Source organism: Festucalex cinctus, chromosome 14 (assembly GCF_051991245.1).
Source record: "Festucalex cinctus isolate MCC-2025b chromosome 14, RoL_Fcin_1.0, whole genome shotgun sequence".
NCBI lineage: Eukaryota > Metazoa > Chordata > Actinopteri > Syngnathiformes > Syngnathidae > Festucalex > Festucalex cinctus.
This window is the reverse complement of record NC_135424.1, coordinates 6974475-6992981: the sequence shown is the minus strand read 5'-3', so window position 1 is coordinate 6992981 and position 18507 is coordinate 6974475. Positions and strand designations below refer to the sequence as shown.

General features: G+C 40.9%; 1 protein-coding gene across 8 annotated transcripts in view; it reads left to right on the top strand.

The window, feature by feature from the left end:
- ccdc88ab (coiled-coil domain containing 88Ab) overlaps positions 1–17897 on the top strand; it is a 53025-nt gene extending 35128 nt beyond the window's left edge. The window contains exons 19-38 of one of the 8 annotated variants that reach the window (XM_077494709.1): positions 43–321; positions 400–524; positions 794–932; positions 999–1175; positions 1474–1635; positions 3151–3428; positions 3500–3643; positions 3749–3935; positions 4052–4197; positions 4277–4369; positions 5155–5357; positions 5466–5582; positions 8080–8157; positions 9639–9875; positions 10085–10138; positions 11495–11584; positions 11815–12086; positions 12874–13306; positions 15491–15547; positions 16726–17897. In XM_077494709.1, coding sequence (XP_077350835.1) covers positions 43–321; positions 400–524; positions 794–932; positions 999–1175; positions 1474–1635; positions 3151–3428; positions 3500–3643; positions 3749–3935; positions 4052–4197; positions 4277–4369; positions 5155–5357; positions 5466–5582; positions 8080–8157; positions 9639–9875; positions 10085–10138; positions 11495–11584; positions 11815–12086; positions 12874–13306; positions 15491–15534 — 3258 coding nt within the window. In that variant the 3' untranslated portion in view covers positions 15535–15547; positions 16726–17897. Of the gene's footprint in view, positions 1–42; positions 322–399; positions 525–793; positions 933–998; positions 1176–1473; positions 1636–3150; positions 3429–3499; positions 3644–3748; positions 3936–4051; positions 4198–4276; positions 4370–5154; positions 5358–5465; positions 5583–8079; positions 8158–9638; positions 9876–10084; positions 10139–11494; positions 11585–11814; positions 12087–12873 lie in introns of all 8 variants that reach the window. The other 7 variants (XR_013278331.1, XM_077494707.1, XM_077494708.1 and 4 more) reach the window with 7 other exon arrangements.
- The last annotated feature ends 610 nt before the right edge of the window (positions 17898–18507 follow it).

Here is an 18507-nt window from a genome sequence, read left to right as displayed (position 1 = left end):
ATAGAAGTTACATTTTTAACCCCTCTACTATCATGGTTCCAGAACAAGTCGCTAGAGCAGGAGAGCTCCCAACTGGAAAAGGACAAGAAGCTCCTGGAGAAGGAGAATAAACGACTGAGGCAGCAGGCCGAGATCCGCGACTCCAAGCTGGATGACAGCAACCAGCGAATCTCTGCCCTGGAGAAGGAGAACCGCACCATGGGCAAGGAGATGATCTTTTTCCGTGACTCATGCACGCGGGTCAAAGACCTGGAAAGGGAGAACAAGGAACTGGTCAAACAAGGCACCATTGATAAGAGGACCCTCATCACACTCAGAGAGGTTTGTGGGAAAAGATGAAGAAATGGCCTTTTTTGGAGGAGTAAAATTAAACAAATCCCCCCCTGTGTTTTTGATTAGGAGTTGGTAAGCGAAAAGCTGCGCACTCAGCAGACCAACAACGACCTGGAAAAACTGACACATGAGCTGGAAAAGATCGGACTGAACAAGGAGAGGCTGCTGCTCGACGAGGACTCGGACGACAGGTATCCAAAAACTCTCTTAGAACTCGGTCTCTCAACTCGGGTAGTGCAACTGGGAGTCTAAATAAATCAGGCCTGTGGCCCGATTTAGATTTAGGTGCCATATAATTACACAGTTGTTCACACTGTGGGGAAGCATCAGTTGTAAACTAGCTCACTGTCTTGTTAAGAATGGAAGGAATCTGTAAGGAATAATTTATTTATTTTATTTTATATACTGTAGTGCGCTACTTTTGAATTTGTGAAGTAAATCCACTGTCTCTATTTCCCAGGTTTAAGCTCCTAGAAAGCAAGCTGGAGTCAACGCTGAAGTCCTCATTGGAGATCAAGGAGGAAAAGATCGCCGCCCTTGAGGCCAGATTGCAGGAGTCGTCCAACCTGAACCAACAGCTTCGCCAGGAACTCAAGACCGTAAGGATCCAGACACACACACACAAAAAAATGTTTCTTCATGCACCTTGTATGCTTTGTTCTCAGGTGAAAAAGAACTACGAGGCTCTGCGTCAAAGGGAGGAGGAGGAGAGGATGGTGCAGAGCTCGCCCTCTAGAGGTGCGGAGGACCCCCAGGCGGTCAACAAATGGGAAAAGGAGAGCCACGAAGCCACCAGGGAGCTCCTCAAGGTCAAGGATAGACTCATCGAGGTGGAGCGGAATGTGAGTCAGCCTCTGTAAACATTAGCGGTGTTACTTAAACCATTCCAACATCAAACTATTCACTGCTGCTCATTTAGGACACATTAAGACAAAATGTTCACATTTCTAAAATTCTCACATTTACATATTGGTGTATCTTAACATTTGAGTAATTCTCCTTATATGGGCACTGTAGTTCAGCGTTTTGAAATTTTCAGCAATTCAAATAATTCCACAGCATTTCAGTTCAAGTGTGGGCTCTTCAGCATTCACATTCTCTAGTTATTCATTTGTATTTGTTTTTCAACCCTCCTTCTAGAATGCCACGCTGCAGGCAGAGAAGGCGGCCCTGAGGAGCCAGCTCAAACAACTGGAGACGCAGAGTTCCAACCTGCAGGCCCAGATCGTGGCCGTGCAGAGACAGACCGCCTCTCTGCAGGAAAACAACACCACGCTGCAGACTCAGAACGCCAAGCTGCAGGTGATGTGCACACACGATAGACAACTGTAGCTCAGGGGGTGGGAGAATTCTAATCAACACTTCTTTGTAGCTCACTGTCTGTGGTATCTAGCAAGGACACAAAACAGGTCTTGACATGGTTCTCATTTTAAACCATTATACAATGAGCATTATGTATGCAATCAAACATGCAGTCAATGGATCAAAGGTCTTGGATCAAAGGTGCCTTCAAAAAGATGTTTATGGCTTCCTTAAACCTGCAAATATGATACAATTTCAGATGGAAACAGATAAATTAGAGCATCAACAGGCAGGTGAACCTGCTCCAAGTGATTTTAAATGCTTTTAAAAGCAACATACTGTAAGCTCATGAAGCTTTTGCACTTGGTTGCGCGCCAAAAGGGCTGGCCTATTTAAAACCATTTTACCCACATTAGTCAGTCTGAAGCTGCCCCTCTTTGGCTCTGTCCCAACCCTGCCAGCCTGCTCAGCTCCCTCACTATGGATTTAGACCTGAACTCCTTGTTTGGCAGCTTTTCAAAGCCAGCTTATGGGACACGGGATTGACACTGACTGGCAGCGGAGTCTCACAGTTTTTTTTTTGGTTGTTTGCTTCTCACGGGGTGTGCCTTGCTCAAACGTCTGAGGGGTTAAGAGGGTTGCTTGTGTTTGGGAGCGTATGTTGTCTTGTTTATCATACTAACTGAGACTTAGGGATTTTGTGTCAAGTAAACTACCAGTAGTTTGATTAAAATAGAATAGGATAATTGTAACATATCCATAATGGCTTCAAAATGTCATATGATCTTTCATAAACACAACACAATACATTAAAACCTTCGTTAATGAGATTTGACTGACATTTTAGTGACTCAACATTTCGTTACATTGGATTATGCTACTTGAATGCCAAATTTCAGGTTTGAATCAGAGCCGGAAGAAACACAGAGCTGGAAGAACAGCCTGTATGGTTCTCTCTGCCTACTCTGGTTTCCTGCCAAATTCCAAAAATATACATATTGAGTTAATTGAAGACTCCAAATTCTCCATAAGTATGAATGTGAGTACATTGATCTAATTTTTGGGATTCCATTTCATTTAAATTATTTCTTTTTGTTTTGAGTGGGACTTGAATTTCATTTTTAAATGTATTTGTTCTAGTTTAATTAAGAATTTAATTTAATTCTAAAGTGAGTTTATTTTTAAATGGTTTTATTTTGTATTAATGTAATTTAAACATTTATTCTTTAAAATGCATTCCCGTAAGATTTTATTCAATTAAATATGAATTTTTAACAAGTCATTTTAAGTTTTCAATGTTATTTAAAACTATTAATTTATCCTAATTTCATTACAATATTACTATTAACTACTATATAATTATTAAAAACCCAGTAAATTAATTCAAATGGATACTCACTGCCCCCTGCAGACTCAATCGTCTTTAAATATTTTACTTTAGTCTCCCCATTAACCTGCCTCTATTCCCTCCGTTTGGTTTTCACACCTTCATATGGACCTTATCTGTTCCTCCAGGTGGAGAATTCCACGCTGAGCTCGCAGGCTGCCGCCCTCATGGCGCAGAACGCTCAGCTGCAGGGCCAGCAGAGCAGCGTGGAAGGTGAGCGTGAGGGGGCACTGCGGGAGAAGGAGGAGCTCAGGTCCACGTACGAGCTGCTCCTGCGCGACCATGAGAAGCTGGCAGCGCTCCATGAGAGGCAGGCCTCCGAGTATGAGACCCTCATCGGCAAGCATGGTGGCCTCAAGAGCTCCCACAAGAGTCTGGAGCAGCAGCATCGTGACCTGGAGGACAAGTGAGGATATTGGCATTGGGAGCAATGTTTTTATGGATGAGGAGGACACTAAGAGTGATTTATTCTCTCAGGTACAAGCAGTTCCTTCAGAGGAAAGGAGATCTGGAGGAGCTAGAGAAGAACCTTAAGGAGCAACAAGACAAAATGTCCTCAGAGAACCAGGGACACCGAGCTACGGCCGACCAGTGCAAACTGCTCAAAGATGAAAATGAAAGGTCAGAGTGTGCATCCAACTCAAAGCAATGCTCAAATTAGACCCTCTTTTATATATGTAACAGATCAAAACATCTTCTACAGTAACGCACTCTTTTCGTTAACAGACTAAATACAACGTACCGCCAACTGCAGAAAGATAACGAGAACCTCCAGTTGGACCACAAGAACATCAAAAGTCAGCTGAACGGCGCCAAGCTGGAGCAGACCAGGCTGGAGGCCGAGTTCTCCAAGTTGAAGGAGCAGTACCAGCAGTTGGACATCACCTCCACCAAACTCACCAACCAGTGCGAGGTGAGGACCAAGTCAAGAACCACAGATGGTCAAAAAAGCTCTGGTGTTGAATAACCATGGTGAATTTGCTGTATTGCTACTAAGGAACTTCATTTTGCTATGAATGTCCTTCTCAGCTGTTGAGTCAGCTGAAGGGCAACCTGGAGGAGGAGAATCGACACCTGCTGGACCAGATCCAGACGCTGATGCTGCAGAACCGCACGCTGCTAGAGCAGACCATGGAGAGCAAAGACCTTTTCCATGTCGAGCAGAGACAATACATGTAAGTTTAGAATTGTTTTTTCTTCTTTTTCTAGAATGACAAATGTTCCATATGTAAGCTGTGGTCGCTTTCTCTTTAGCGACAAGCTTAATGAACTGAGGAGGCAGAAGGAGAAGCTGGAAGAGAAAATCATGGACCAGTACAAGTTTTATGATCCTTCACCTCCACGCAGGTTAGTAATACCTATTAAAAGAGACATATACATAATGAATGTATTAGTTTAATTTTATACGGATTAGTTTGATTATTTTTTTAATTAAATTGTTTGCTCTAAACAAGATTTTGTTCAACTCTTAATAATGGTGAAATTCTTATCTAACTTCTATTAAAAAAACAAAACAAAACGTATTTTCATATTTTTAAAATTATTTTAATGGTTTTTTTTTGGATTTACTTAAAAATGCATTTTACTTATTATATATGCCAACAGTTTTATCTGAATAAGATTTGGATTTTTTTTTCTTAACAAGGTTCACATTTTTGTTTAACATATATTTCATTAAGAATGAATTGACGATATAATTTTAAACTTGATTTGTTTTACCGGTAATTTGTCATGAATTTATATATATAATATAATATATAATATAATTCAAACAAATGTAATTGTTTCCTGGGATATGATTTGATTGATTCATTCATACCAATAATTTCATTAAATTATTTACCTTGTTTGATGTTGTCAAACATAAAATGGCATTTTAAGGCATTTAATTAAATTTTAATTCATTTAACTTAATTCAACTTAAACATTTGGTTTGAGTATTTTATTCCTTAATAGTGATGATGTAATATTATTAAAAAAAAAAAAATCATGTTATTACTACTATTAAATCTTACTGCTATAGAATCTTTAACACATGGTTGGTGGTGCCAGTGGGAATTATCAAAAAGCCACTTTTTCCTTCGTATCTCTGTTCCTTATTGTACATCAGTGGCATGTTGTATTTTTTTCAGGCGTGGCAACTGGATCACGCTTAAGATGAAGAAGCTGATCAAACCCAAAAGCCGGGAGCGGATGCGCTCCCTCACGCTGACGCCTTCTCGCTCAGAGTGCGGCGACGGCTTCCTGTCTTTCCCCGGCGACAGCCAGGACAGCTCTTCGGTCGGCTCCGGGTCCAACTCGCTGGACGACACGCTATCGCACAAGAGGAGCAGCAGTGAGTACAAGCGCACGTATAGACTGAGGTTCCAAGGTCATTCCCAATGTCGCTGCGCTTGGCTCCTCCCTCTCTAACTCCTGGATTTCATATCTCTCTGCGCATAAGGGAGGAGAGGCCAAGGGTGCCTTGCCCAAGGGCAGGGCTCCACCAATGGTATGCTGCGGACAGAGAGGGTGGGCGAGGCTTGCGAGCCGCCCCTCACCTCTTTCAGGGCATGTTTTCGTGAGTTCCATTGTGTGTGTGTGTGTGTGTGTCGGTCGGTTTACAGCTGAGCTGCGCCCAGGCCACGAGGTTGACTCAACACCTGAGTAACTCTTAGAATACTTTATGTACATTTTCCAATTAGCTGTCAGTCAACCAGCTGATGTGTGCAGTTCATTTGTAAAGAAGAATCAAACCATTACGACGCTAGCTCCATTGTTGTTGTTATTAAATGGTGCAAAGCATCACACTTAACATTCCCCGTGCTTACTAAAAACGATATTTTAACTAGAATGGAATTTAAAGGCGAGTAAACCTCCGTCAAGGCTTAAGGATCTTAATTTGATTTTCTTCTAATTGCTCAGCGTCATAGTAAGGCACAAGTCTTTTGCAACTAAGGAGACCAAATGTATATTGTTGCTGTTGGGCGAAATCCTCATATCTCCAAAATTATGACTTTTCCAGAAATCCGCAGTCATGTTCAAATGCTAATTTTTGGCAAAAAATAAAAAATCTCTAATTTATTTACACGGTACGGCCATTTTAAACAAAACACTCAAAAGTATTTCAACTATTAGTTTCTAAAAAGAAACGTATTCATACTTCTTGAGGTGACTTAATGTTGCACAGCTCCCGAGAGGCTGTTTCACAACACTTCTCACAACACTTTAGATTGGTTAATTATGCCTAAAAATACCAGGCAACATGGAGACAGACCAGTAGTATCTATATGTAGCAAAATATGAAATTGACCATATTCTAACATACCAGGTTAATGCCTGAAAGCGACTGTATGTAATAAATAGAAAAAGAAAATGAAAAGCAAGGCTAGCAAAAGAAGTTGTCTTATTTTTGTCATACAAATGACAAATTTGGAGACTTGTCTCATGCAGTTGACTGAGAAGGTGCCAGAGATGTTGTACATATAGATTAAAATGTCGACTTCGAAACTTGAAAACCTGAAAACGTTTGCGTTTAAGAGCAACAGGATGCTGTCGTGAATAAGTCGATGACAATCGTATCTGCTCTCCCATTGCACCCTTTAATGGATTTCCATCGTCTCCCATTGCACCCTTTAATGGATTGCCATCGTCTTGTCATGTCGCCGTGGCGATGCATTGGACTGTGTAGCGTGTTGAGATTGTGATGTTCAATTAGAAATCAGTGAGTGTGAGAGTTTGCAAGTGTGTTTGACACTTGGCACGTTGTACGATGTGTTGTAGTTGGAAGTGTTCTTAGGTGTTGTTATCTTACAGTATAAGTGGGAGACATTTGATTGTAATAGCACATTTTGGTTGATTAAAATGTGCTGCATCGGGAAATGTGTGAAGTGTGCATTAACGTTGTCTTCATGAGTTTGTAGTGGAGGTGGATGAGGTTTTTTTTTTTTTCACACCCACCAGCAACATTAATGTATACTTGCATGAAGAACAGAGAGCTCCGCCAAGGCTTTTTAATGTCCATCACTAATATAAAAAAGCAAGTAAACCACAACCAAATTACAACCTGATTCAAATACAGCTAGTATTATAAATTAATATTCTTAAAATAAAATGTTTAATACGTACAAAAAAATGTATACAATATATCTGTTTTTCATCTTATTTTTTAAACTATAAGACCATTTTCTAGCTGCTGATTCTGAGTTTTAAATATATTATTTTATGAATCCCAGCAACTTTTGTCCAGTGTGAAAATAGTTATTAAATAATACATTTGAAATAAAATGTCAATAATGACAAATTATACTGTATAAATAAATACAATTAAACAAGAGTTTGCTTAATTAAAAAAAATATATAATTTTTTTGTTGGTTTTATTTATTTATGAAGTCCAACAAACTTTGCTCAACAAATAGACTTTACTGATACTTATATAGAAAGAATACACAAATAAAATCAAATATATATATTTTTAATAAGAATTTTTGGTCTGTTGATTTTTTTCTTTTATTTCTTGCAATAATTTTTGAGTAAAACATTTCATATTTTTCTTTAAAGTTAAGATAAAAAAAATATATATATATTTTTCTAAAGACGTTTTGATTAAAGAGTGTTTTTTTTTTTTTTTAATTTGTACGTTTATTTGATGAATCCGTTAATAGCCAAAGGCACTTTTAACTTTATAGTTATAATGTTGATTGGGGAAAAAAAAAAAAAAAGTGTTTGACAAACAGAACCTGTCATGAAAAATGGCTAGTTGGCGTACCTTGGTGGAGGTCATACATTTTGGGGAGGTATTAATTGTTATGGATAGACTGTAGCCTACTGTTCTTCTTAAGCTAAATGAAATGGCGTGTGGGTGTATTTAAAAAAAAAAAAAAAAAGAAAGAAAGACTTGTCGATGGTTCTCTGATGATTTTGTAGATTGTGCAGGGCCTCAGCTCACTCCCTGCTGCCTCTCTTGTCACGTTAACATACCCCTTCCCTTTTTTTACCCTCCCTCTGCCTAATTCTGTCACCCCACTGCCACCCTGTCTGTCTGTCTGTCCGCCTGTGCGTGGCTGCACTGTGGCAGCTTTAAAAAGGTTGCCTTTCATGAGGAACAGATCCAAGGACAAAGACAAGGCCAAGGCCATCTACCGGCGCTCCATGTGTAAGACCGCCTCGCTTAGCCGTCATTCTTCCTCCTCCTCCACCTCCTCATCTTCCTCCCGTCACTAGCCAGGACCTCTCACTGATGTCATGTGTGTGTGTCAGTGTAAGCGCACGTTGTAATTTGCTGACGCCCACGCCGCTAACATCAATGACCCGTCCTCGTCTGTAAACAGTCACCTCTTTTAGTCACTCGTGTGTAGAGTTTCACGTAGCAGAGATGATGTAGTCAGGACTAAACTAACCCCCGTAGACAAAGAGTTATTCTCTCCTTTTAGGCTCTTTGATTGCGTGTCGCCTGTCTGACTTTGTGTTGCTGGAATCACTGAGCAGCTTTGTGCTTCTTTTGCAATGAAAGGTGCTTTGTGTGTGGGGTGAACGGAGTGAGTGTGGCAGTGGCGTGCATACAAGTTTGTTAGTGTACGCGTGAGTTTGTGAGTGTTTGAATGCGTTTCAGCAAGTGTGGTATTTGCTGCCATTAGACGACTTGAAGCGGAGCTTTTACCTTGAATTGTTTTGCAGCGTTCATCTTCTTGGACTGCCATTGCACATGCCTGATTATTACGTGTGTGTACATTACTGCAGCTTTCTGCCTGCCGTCATGCTTCAAGTGCAAGAAAGATAGCAGCAAGAGAAACGCGGCCGTCTTTATTGCACTTTGCACTCGCTTCACACAACATTAAGCGTACCTGACTGCACAAGCCAATGAGATCCAAGATAAATGCTTTGCCAAGATAATACTCAGGTCTCATGAAAAATCCATTTCTAAGATTTTATGTGATATTTTTTCACTTTACATAATTTGGTTATGTGAGAGATTTGATTTGTGTGGATTGAGAGGCATGCTTTTTTTGTTTGAAAATGTTGACATAATGCAAACGTTTAATTACATAAAACCCATGAAAGTTGGTGTGAAAAAGCAGGAAGTGGCAAAGTGTAAAATATACTTTTTTTTTTTTTTTTTTAAATGCCAGATAAAAGCATTTTTTTTCTAATCCATCCATCTTTTCTTGTAGCTTTTTACCACATTATTTTGATAATTTATCTGAATAGTCACCCAAATTAAATTTTCAAATATAACATAAATATATACTTTAAATATTTGATTATAATTCATAATGTTGCAAACAAATGTGTATATTATGACCCTTTCAGTGATTCCTTAATATTTAATTGGGGTGTCATTTTTACAGTACTTTAAAAAAGCTGAATGTTTATCCATCTTTTTTTATTAGATCTCACAAGATTACTGCACTGTACCTAATGTTGTGTCCAGAGAGTGCTGCTAACATATATTTTTTTGCTATTAAACTGAATGCCTGCATGTGCCATTGCTTGGTTGTGCTGTGTTTTCAATCGGGCGCATATTATAATAATTTGACTTCTTTGATTCTCCAACACAAAACACTTTAAATGAAATAAAATATGAGCAAAGTTATATTATCTTGGACCGGAACATAATCCAATTACATCCGTGCACAGCCATGAACGACCTCCTCCAGACCATGACGGTGGCCGGGGGTCCGGGCGGCGACTGGGCAGGCAGCACGGAGAACCTGGACGGCGGCGAGGCGGGAGACGTGGGCGGCGGACGGCGTGGAGTGGGTGGCGGCCAGCGCATGAAGGAGCTGGCCTTCTCCACCAATGCCATCGACTGCGCCACCCTCACGCTGCCCTCCTCCACCCACAGGAAGGCCACGCACAGGCTCCACATCAAAGGTAATAAAACACGCATTTTACGATTCAGGTCAAGTTGACTGTTAGCATTAAGCTAATGCACTTTTGCCCGTGTCCTAAACAGATGGGCAATGCGAAATTCTGCAGTTTTCACATTGACCCATAAACATTTTTATCATACCAAATAGATGTAAGCAGCCATACTTAAAATACAGTATGAATGAAATGCTAAAGTTGATTTTCATCAACAGACAACGCTTCTTGCGAGGATGTCGCCGGCTCCTCCGATGATCCAAAGAGTCAAGGTAAGCTCAGTTGGGAATCAGAACGTTGTCAAAACCAGGTCAACAGTCCTCCCCCCCCCCCCCCCCCCCCCCCATCCTGACCCAATAATCTTCAGGCCCCCCGCTTGCCTTCTTTGATTAAGCCTGGCAGCGGCCATTTTGACCGTGAGCAAAGCGAAGCCCTGTCCAAAGCAGGATTGACTCCGTTGCAGTCTGCAAGACGCGATTCAGGGCACATGTTCATTAAGTCAGATGTGCATGTTTTATCACTATTTACGTGTGCTCTAAAGCTTCTCTTAACACTCTCACTGGGTCTCCTTAATTATGTAAAGGTCTTGGATGCATTAGTGGTAAGCACGGATGCTGCTTCGCTGACTTCCCAGAATGCACTTATCAAAATCCACTCTAACCTTTAATTAGCCCGCCATAAATTTATATTGTGACTTTGCGAGACATATTACTGAATGCAAAGTCACTAATGAGAAGAATCTTCTCTATTGGCAGATCATTACGGTCTTTATCTTTTATTTTGAAATAATAACAATCTGTGTCAATGTCCTTATCTATGATGTCATTGGCAGTAATAACAGCCATAATCCATTATAGCGATGTAACAATGTAAAATTATGATAGTAATGTCTTAATAGGCAATAATAATCTATAACAAGAATGATGTTTTTATCCAAGAATGATGTTAAAATGCATATTAACAATAAAACCATTTCTTAATCAATTAAATAATCTAATATATTGTAATTTTAATTACCATTGTTGTAATCTGTAATGATTCAATGTTATAATCTATAATGTAAATCTATCAATGATGTAATTAAAATGTCATAATTAAAAATGCCTTAATCTAAATGTTATAATATATGATAGCATGCATAATCTTTAATAATGCATTCATCTATAAATAATAGTGGTTCAAACTACAATCACCTATGATAACACAATGTGTTAATCCATGATCGTGATTTTTGGACGTCTTGGACTGATGTCAAACTATATGGCGACGATGACATCAAAAATGATGAAAATAAATGCCATCATCGATCACCTAAATCTATGACAATGCCGTCATAATTTGGATAGTCCATTGTAACTCAATTTGTTGCTGTACGATGGTCAACGTTTAGTTTGTCAGTAATGCATACTTTCTGGCCACCTTCCTCTTCCTCGCCGTGGGTTCTGTCTTTGTTCCTCCAGTGGCCACGTTGGCAGCCGGCCCCACTTCTTGTCCGTCTGCCTGGCACGCGCCATCTGCCGCCCCAGCGGGGGTGTGCGCCGTGCGCTGTCGAGCCTTCACGTTACTTCCTGTGGGTGTTACTACATGTGTCTTCCCTTTTTTGTCCTTTCACCCCCGCCCCCCTCCAGCCTCCAGACCCTCCAGTCTCCATAGCAACAGGACCACCAGTAGTAATAGTAACAATAACTCCCAGCTCACCTCTCCCCTGGAGGGAAAAGGTACGATCCTCCCTCTAACCCTCCTCCTCCTCCTCCACCTCTTATAATTTACGCTAAAATTGTTACGATCATTTAAATTAGGACGTAATTGGATGTAGGATGAATCAAGCTATCTTAATGTCACAATTTAATCCATAACATGAAAATTCCTAATCCATAACAACAATTTTATAATCCTATAAAAGAGTCCAAATCCATAACGATGTTCCAATGTGTTCCCTCCCCGCCAGGCACGTTAAACGGTAACGCGAGTCGTCCCCACAGCGAGAGCAGCGGCGAGTTCAGTTTGAGTTTGGAACAGGAGGCCTGGTCCAGCAGTGGCAGCAGTCCCGTCCAGCAGCCTTCTTCGTCGCGCTCGTCCCGCCAGAGCCCCGGGCCCACGCGACACTCCCTCGAACCGGCGGCCGCCGCCACCCCTGGACAGATCAGGAAAACGGCGTCGCCGGGCAGCGAGGTGCTTTCTCTGCAGCAGTTCCTGGACGAGGGGATCGACCCTGCCGAGGTGAGCTCTTTTAAGATTCTGTTTGAATGATATGATACTATATGATGACGTAGTCAATGTGTATTTTGTAAATAAGACAGAGAAATGTTAAGGATTGAATGTACATGGACTCTACACACAATTTCATGTTGATGTGCAAAACTAATTTTAGGGAAGGGGGTGCCATTTTTTTCAGGGACTGGATGTCACGTCTAATACATTTTCACCAGAATACGCAAAACATGTATAATTTACATTAAATGTTATTAACAAAAGAACTAGTCATGTTTGGGACAGTGCTTCTCAGTATGGTATGTGAGCTCCCCCTAGTTGTTTGGAAAAGAAATACTGAATGTTTTATGTGCATAATATAGTGTCTGAAACATTGTTTTAATCTGTCATAGAACAGTTTGTAAAGAACAGTTCAGTGATGTTTAGCTTTTAACACATTTTCATTTAGTCCTTTAGAACTATGTTTTAAAACATTTATTTCGGTAGTTATTATTATTTAACGTTCATGTGCAATAGATAGTTGATTCAGAACATTTTTTTTTTTTTTTTTCTAAACGCAGTCATTTTGGTGAATTTTTGCTCCGAGTTTGTCCAAGTACAAGGCTGATTGAAACCAAAATCGTTGACTTTTTCTTCACTTTTAGGCACGGGTCTTGAGACTTTTTCAAGCGTCCCGTTATTTAGTCAAAGTGGTGTCGGCGACTCCGTTTTTTTTTTTCTAATTTTGAGAGGTCATGAAATGGATTTAAAAAAAATTGTTAATCACTGGACCGAATCTTTCCTGTGTCTCATGTAGTCGGGCAGTCAAGAAAACCTCACCGTGGACTCCCCCCGCCTCCCTGTTTCTTCTGAGCGCGTGCAGAAGGAGCGCCCCGCCACCCGGGGCCGCGGCATCCTGCGCTCGTCCAGCGGCAAAGCGGCGCCCGTCACCGCCGACCGCCCGCCGCGCTCCTCTGGTCAGCCGGGGCGCCCCAGCCTGCGCAAGGCCGAGAGCACCCGAGTGAGGGGCTCGGCTCGGCCCGGCTTGTCCACCCAAGCTCGGGCCACGTCTGTGTCGGAGCGGCTGGACCGGGCGTCAGGATCGGGTTCGGCGTCCACCCTGCCCCGCGCCAGTAGCGTCATCTCCACGGCCGAGGGCAGCTCGCGGCGCACCAGCATCCACGACATGCTCTCCAAGGACAACCGGCAGCCCGTGTCCGTCGACGGAGTCCAAGCCCTGCCCGAACCCAGTGAGTACACCCCAAAGGAACCCTCTAGTAGCGCCCCCTTGCCAAAGTCCTTGAGTTTGCCGTGCCCGAGCTCGGACGAAGCCGAGCTCCCCACCCTCGAGTCCTTCCTGGGTCCCTCCTTCACCGCCGAATCGGTCTTCATGGACTCCATCTTTAGTGAGTCGGCGGGCAAAAGCCTCCCCTTCCTCTCCCTCAACCCCACCCTCGTCAGCAACATCAGCGGACCCCCGGTCGCGCCTTACCAGCCCAGCCGAGTGGACGGTCCGCCGCCGTCCGGGGCCGAGCATTTGGACGCGGACGAGAACCAGTCGCTGTGGTTCGAGTACGGGTGCGTGTGACGGAGGGGGAGGTTCTGGCCCGCCGATGTCCATTTGGGTGTGTGTGCCTGGGGGACTTTTCCTCTTGTTCTGGTGCTCCCATGGTGCTGGTTTTGTTTTCTTTTTTTGGGGGGTTCTGTTTTGTTTCGATACATTTCTCACCGTCCACCATCGATTTCACCTGAAATCACTATGAACTGGATGCTCCAGTTGATAGCCTGCACCCACCAGCACGACACATGGAATGTGAATATTCCAAAAACAAATTGAAAAGCAAATGAATGTCACATGAATATAATACAGTGGTACCTTGACTTATGAGTGCACCACTTTATGAATTTTTCAAGGTTTGAGTTTCTTGGTGCAGTAATGCGGAAAAACAAATTGTAGAAAAGGACGGTACTGCGATGCCCTCGTGTGTGGAGGGGGGAAAACCCCAGGCCCCGACGGACTGTTATTGAGCGATACAAACTAACTTGCAAGGAGTTGCTGTAGGACACTGCTCAAGCGCAGACACTTACATGGAGACTAACCAGCCAACCAGACTCCAGCCCATGATATCACTCACTAGGCCACACCCCTTAAAGACACATGGCTAACACACAAACACTACTATTTACACTTAGTTCTTTTTATTTATTTATTTTTTTGTTTGTTTGTTTGGTTTTGTTTTTTTTTAAGTTTTTATACAAAACAGTAAGTCAAGGTGCCACTGTATTGACACTCCACCTGATGTTTGTCTGCATGTTTCATTTTGATCACTGGGGTCAAAATGGTGTTTTCATTTTATTTTGTTTTTTGTACACAACCCTTGGTTTCTTGTATGTTCCTGTGTATGATTTCTTCTGGAAAGCAGGCTTCTTTAGTCAGATAGCGACCATTCAATTTGTCCATGGGCCAAAAAATGGGGGGAAAAAGGTTGAGTTAAATAGGTCAATTAGGGTATTGATGAATTAATCCTCCCGTTATGTTTTTCTCAGGGCACCAAAAATGGCCGTGCGTCAGTGACCGTCTACATGCATTGTTGTCGAAATTCAATTCAACAAATGAATGAATATAATAGAACACAAATAACACAATTGTATACATTTGATTTAGAATTTTTAATCTATGGAATGAGTCAGGGTCATATCAAGAGGGTTATAAATGAAAATGAGTGCAGGGATTATGACATAATGTTTCCTCTGGAAAATGGGCTGCTTCTTTGGATGGACTCATGCAGGGTTGGGCAACCAACCAAAAAATAAAAAGATGACATTATGAATATTTGACGGGTTTTCGGTTGCCCACCCCTGCACTACTAACGGACAGTTTCATGGGTGGCTTGAGTGAAAGTGACTATGAAGGAAAAGCAAAAAGTCATTAGCCCTCCTGTTACATTGTGTCTCTTTGCTAGATACGGGCCATTGTGACCCGCCACACGCGTATTCATAAAAAAATACCCGTTAAATAGTTAGAACAAACACAACAACAATGCTAATTTTACGAGTCCATTTATGGTATTTTTCCTTTATGTATTAGCATTGTCAGCTGACTTTCATAAGGGAAAAAGTATGTACCGGTAGTTAGAATAAATGTTTACTATCTTCTACTCATTGTGAAAGTTGCTGCCACCACCTAAAGCTCATATCTGACATTTAGGTCAATTTGACCCGCAACATACTTGTAACAGGAGGGTTATGTAAAAGTAAGTTTCCGAGACGACACTCTTGTACATACTAAGTTATAAACTTATACGAGCTTTCTTTGATGTGCTCCTTGCGTATGCTTATTTATTCCCTCGTGTACTCACGCTCTTGTTTTGTGTTGGATTTCAATGTGTGCGCTTGCGCGCATGTGTGTGTAACGACGTTGCTTTATTCCACAGATGTGGAGGGCAGAAAGTCAAAAAGCAGAAGTGGCGAGTGCTAAGCCCCCACGCGTGGTGAGTGAGCGCGTGCGGGGATGGGATGGGAAGGGGAGGTGGGCTGCTTGTTGACGTGGGAACCTCATACGTGATGTAACCAATGTTTTCCGTCTTCCCTGCAAGCCACCACCCCAAATAATTGGATGCAGAGTTTTGTTTTGATTTTGATTTTTTTTATTTTGCCCGTCCCTGCCCTGCTGCCTCCTTGTTGCTATGACAATGCATGTAGTTCCCGGCTGGCTACTACTTCCTGCTTCCTGTCTTCCGCTATTATCAACTTCCCACTTCTTGTGTCTTCCAAATCCTTTGAAAAATTTACGTTATGTTGCGGGTCCAATGAAATAAAGAAAAAAAATGAATGGTTAAAAAATATTCGAAAATGATAAAGCAGGTGTCACCAACTTTTTTGAGACCAGTTTCTTCTTGGGTACTAATAAAGGGCTACTAGTTTTAGACACTTTTTAAAAAAATCTACTCAAATTAATATCTATGTCAAGACACGTTAATTTCTCAGTTATCAATGATTTAACAAGTTGGAAACTGATAAACCTCACAAGTATTTACATTTTCAAATGATCACTTGTATGCTGCTCACTGGTGATTTTTTTTTTTTTTTTTGTCCCTTGATAGAAACAAAAAAGATTGAACTGAAATTATTTTTAAACGGAACTGATAAAAATGTGCCTAAAAACTGTTGTGTAAATAAAATTTAATTAACACTTCGGTAATTAATGGGGTTAAATTGATCCAGAAAACAGACCCGGGTCAAAATGACCCATAAAACACTCTCTGGTCAAACTGAGCCCAGGAAACTTGCTTGGGTCAAATTGACCCGGCAATCATGCTTGATTCAAATGGACAATTATTGCTGTTCCTGAGAAACAAACGCAAGCTTACGAGTGTCATAGTAATGACATTATTTGTAATGACAGTATTTTTTAAATGAACTAATTGGTTTAAACGTATAGCCATTTTTTTCCCCCTTTCCACTTGTAACTCTCAAAGCAAACCCAAAAATATTATAAGCGTCCATTTGAATAAGGGTGATGTTAATGGTCGGCCATTTTGGGCCCCTGAGCCACAATTGTGGAAGCCCCTTTCTGGTGTGTCCTGTTCTATTTACTCTCATGTCGTTTCTAATCTGCTCTCTTCATCTTCCCACTCTTCTTCTTCTTGGCTTGCCGGGGACTCACTAGGTGGTCTTGGAGGTCTGAAGCTTGGTAGACAGACGGCGTGTATACAGCGAGGAAAACGATTGTAAAATCCCACCATTTTGTTTAGTTCCCTCACAAACTTCTGTAGAGAAAATTGCTTCCTTCTCTTTTGTTTTTCTTCCTTGAATCAAGGAAACGGAAGAAGTTGCACCCATTTTTCGTATTTTCTTTTTTCCCCCCGTATGTCCTCCGCTGTGATGTGCACTGCTCTTTGGAAAGATGACTATTCAAGTGCCAAATCACAGCCCCCCCCCTCACCCACCAAAAGTACCGTAGCCCTGGATGATTCCCTTTGGATCTTCTTTGAACTTTAATCAAGGATGACATGTACACGCGTGTTCCGTATATTCATAAATCGAGTATGTGGACTTAACATGTTTCCAAAGCGTGCACAGCGGAGCGAACAACGGACCAATCGGAATGCTTCCGATCCTGTTGGGATTTTGGGAGAAGCCATGAGTGTGAATATGTGCGCAGTGGATATTAAGTCTTTACACCCCTGTTCAAATGGAAGATTTTTGTAATAATAAAAAGATATGGATAAATCATTTCAAAAATCACTTCTACCATTTAATGTCACCGATAACATGTACAACTCAATTGAAAAACAAATTTAGTTGCACATCATCTTATTACCGGGGATATGGGATGCTCCGAATTAACCAATCACATTTAAACTCATGTTAACTGGGAGTCAGCACACACCTGCCACCAATAAAAGTGCCTCTGATTAACCCCAAAATAAACTTCAGATGTTCTAGCAGGATTTTCCTGACATTTTTGTAGTCAAATCATACAGCACAAGACATAGTCCACACTGTATTTTGAATGATTTGTCACAAAAACCTGGTATTTGAACAGGGGTGTGTAGACTTTTCCATGATCTGTAAGTGAGTGACACTTCCACAGTAATGTACCAACTTAATTATCGCTTCATTAATTCCACAAGTGTTTTTTGTCATCTTGCACTCTGGAAGACCTTACTAAAAGCACACACATATACAGTACATACGCGCTCTTTTTTTTTTTTTTTCTTTTTTCTTTTTTCTTTTCTGTGAACCAGGTGCATTGTTACTATGGCGATGAATTTTCCCTCCTTTTCCATTTTTACATAAACCCATTTGATGTAATTAAAATTCATCAATTACGAGAAATCTCTGTGTGTCTGTTTTTGTTTTAATCCTCCTTTCAACAATGTCTAATTTTATGCCTATTCTTAAAAAGAAAATGTAAAAAAAAAAAAAAGGGGGGGAGGGGGTCGCATTTATTTACTCAACCACAAGCTGTAATGCTTATCAGAGTGTAGGCCTATTTTTTAAATGAAAATGCATTGCATACTTTTATCAATTCATTTTATTGAATCATATTTGACTAATCATTTTTAAATCATTACAGGGAAGGCCATTACTTTTTCCATTTGTCTTTTTGATCATTTTAATTTCAGTCTTTGTTTACAGTTCTTTTGATGATTAAAAAAATAAAATTTCACAAATAATCAGTGTATATTAGCATAATCTGCATATGTGTAAGTGACTATGTCCAAGGCAACCCTCCCCACCACTATTTTATAACTAATTTATCCCTTTTTTCAATTTTTGTTTTTGTTACAAAGTTGTTAGATTAATTTATGATTTTCCGCAAATAATCATACATCATGTTTAAATGTAGTTTATTAGGGGGTAAACTTTTTTTTTTTTTACCAATTCATTTATTGTATTAGATATGTTCCCCTTATTTATTTTTTTTAATTGTTGGACAATCTTA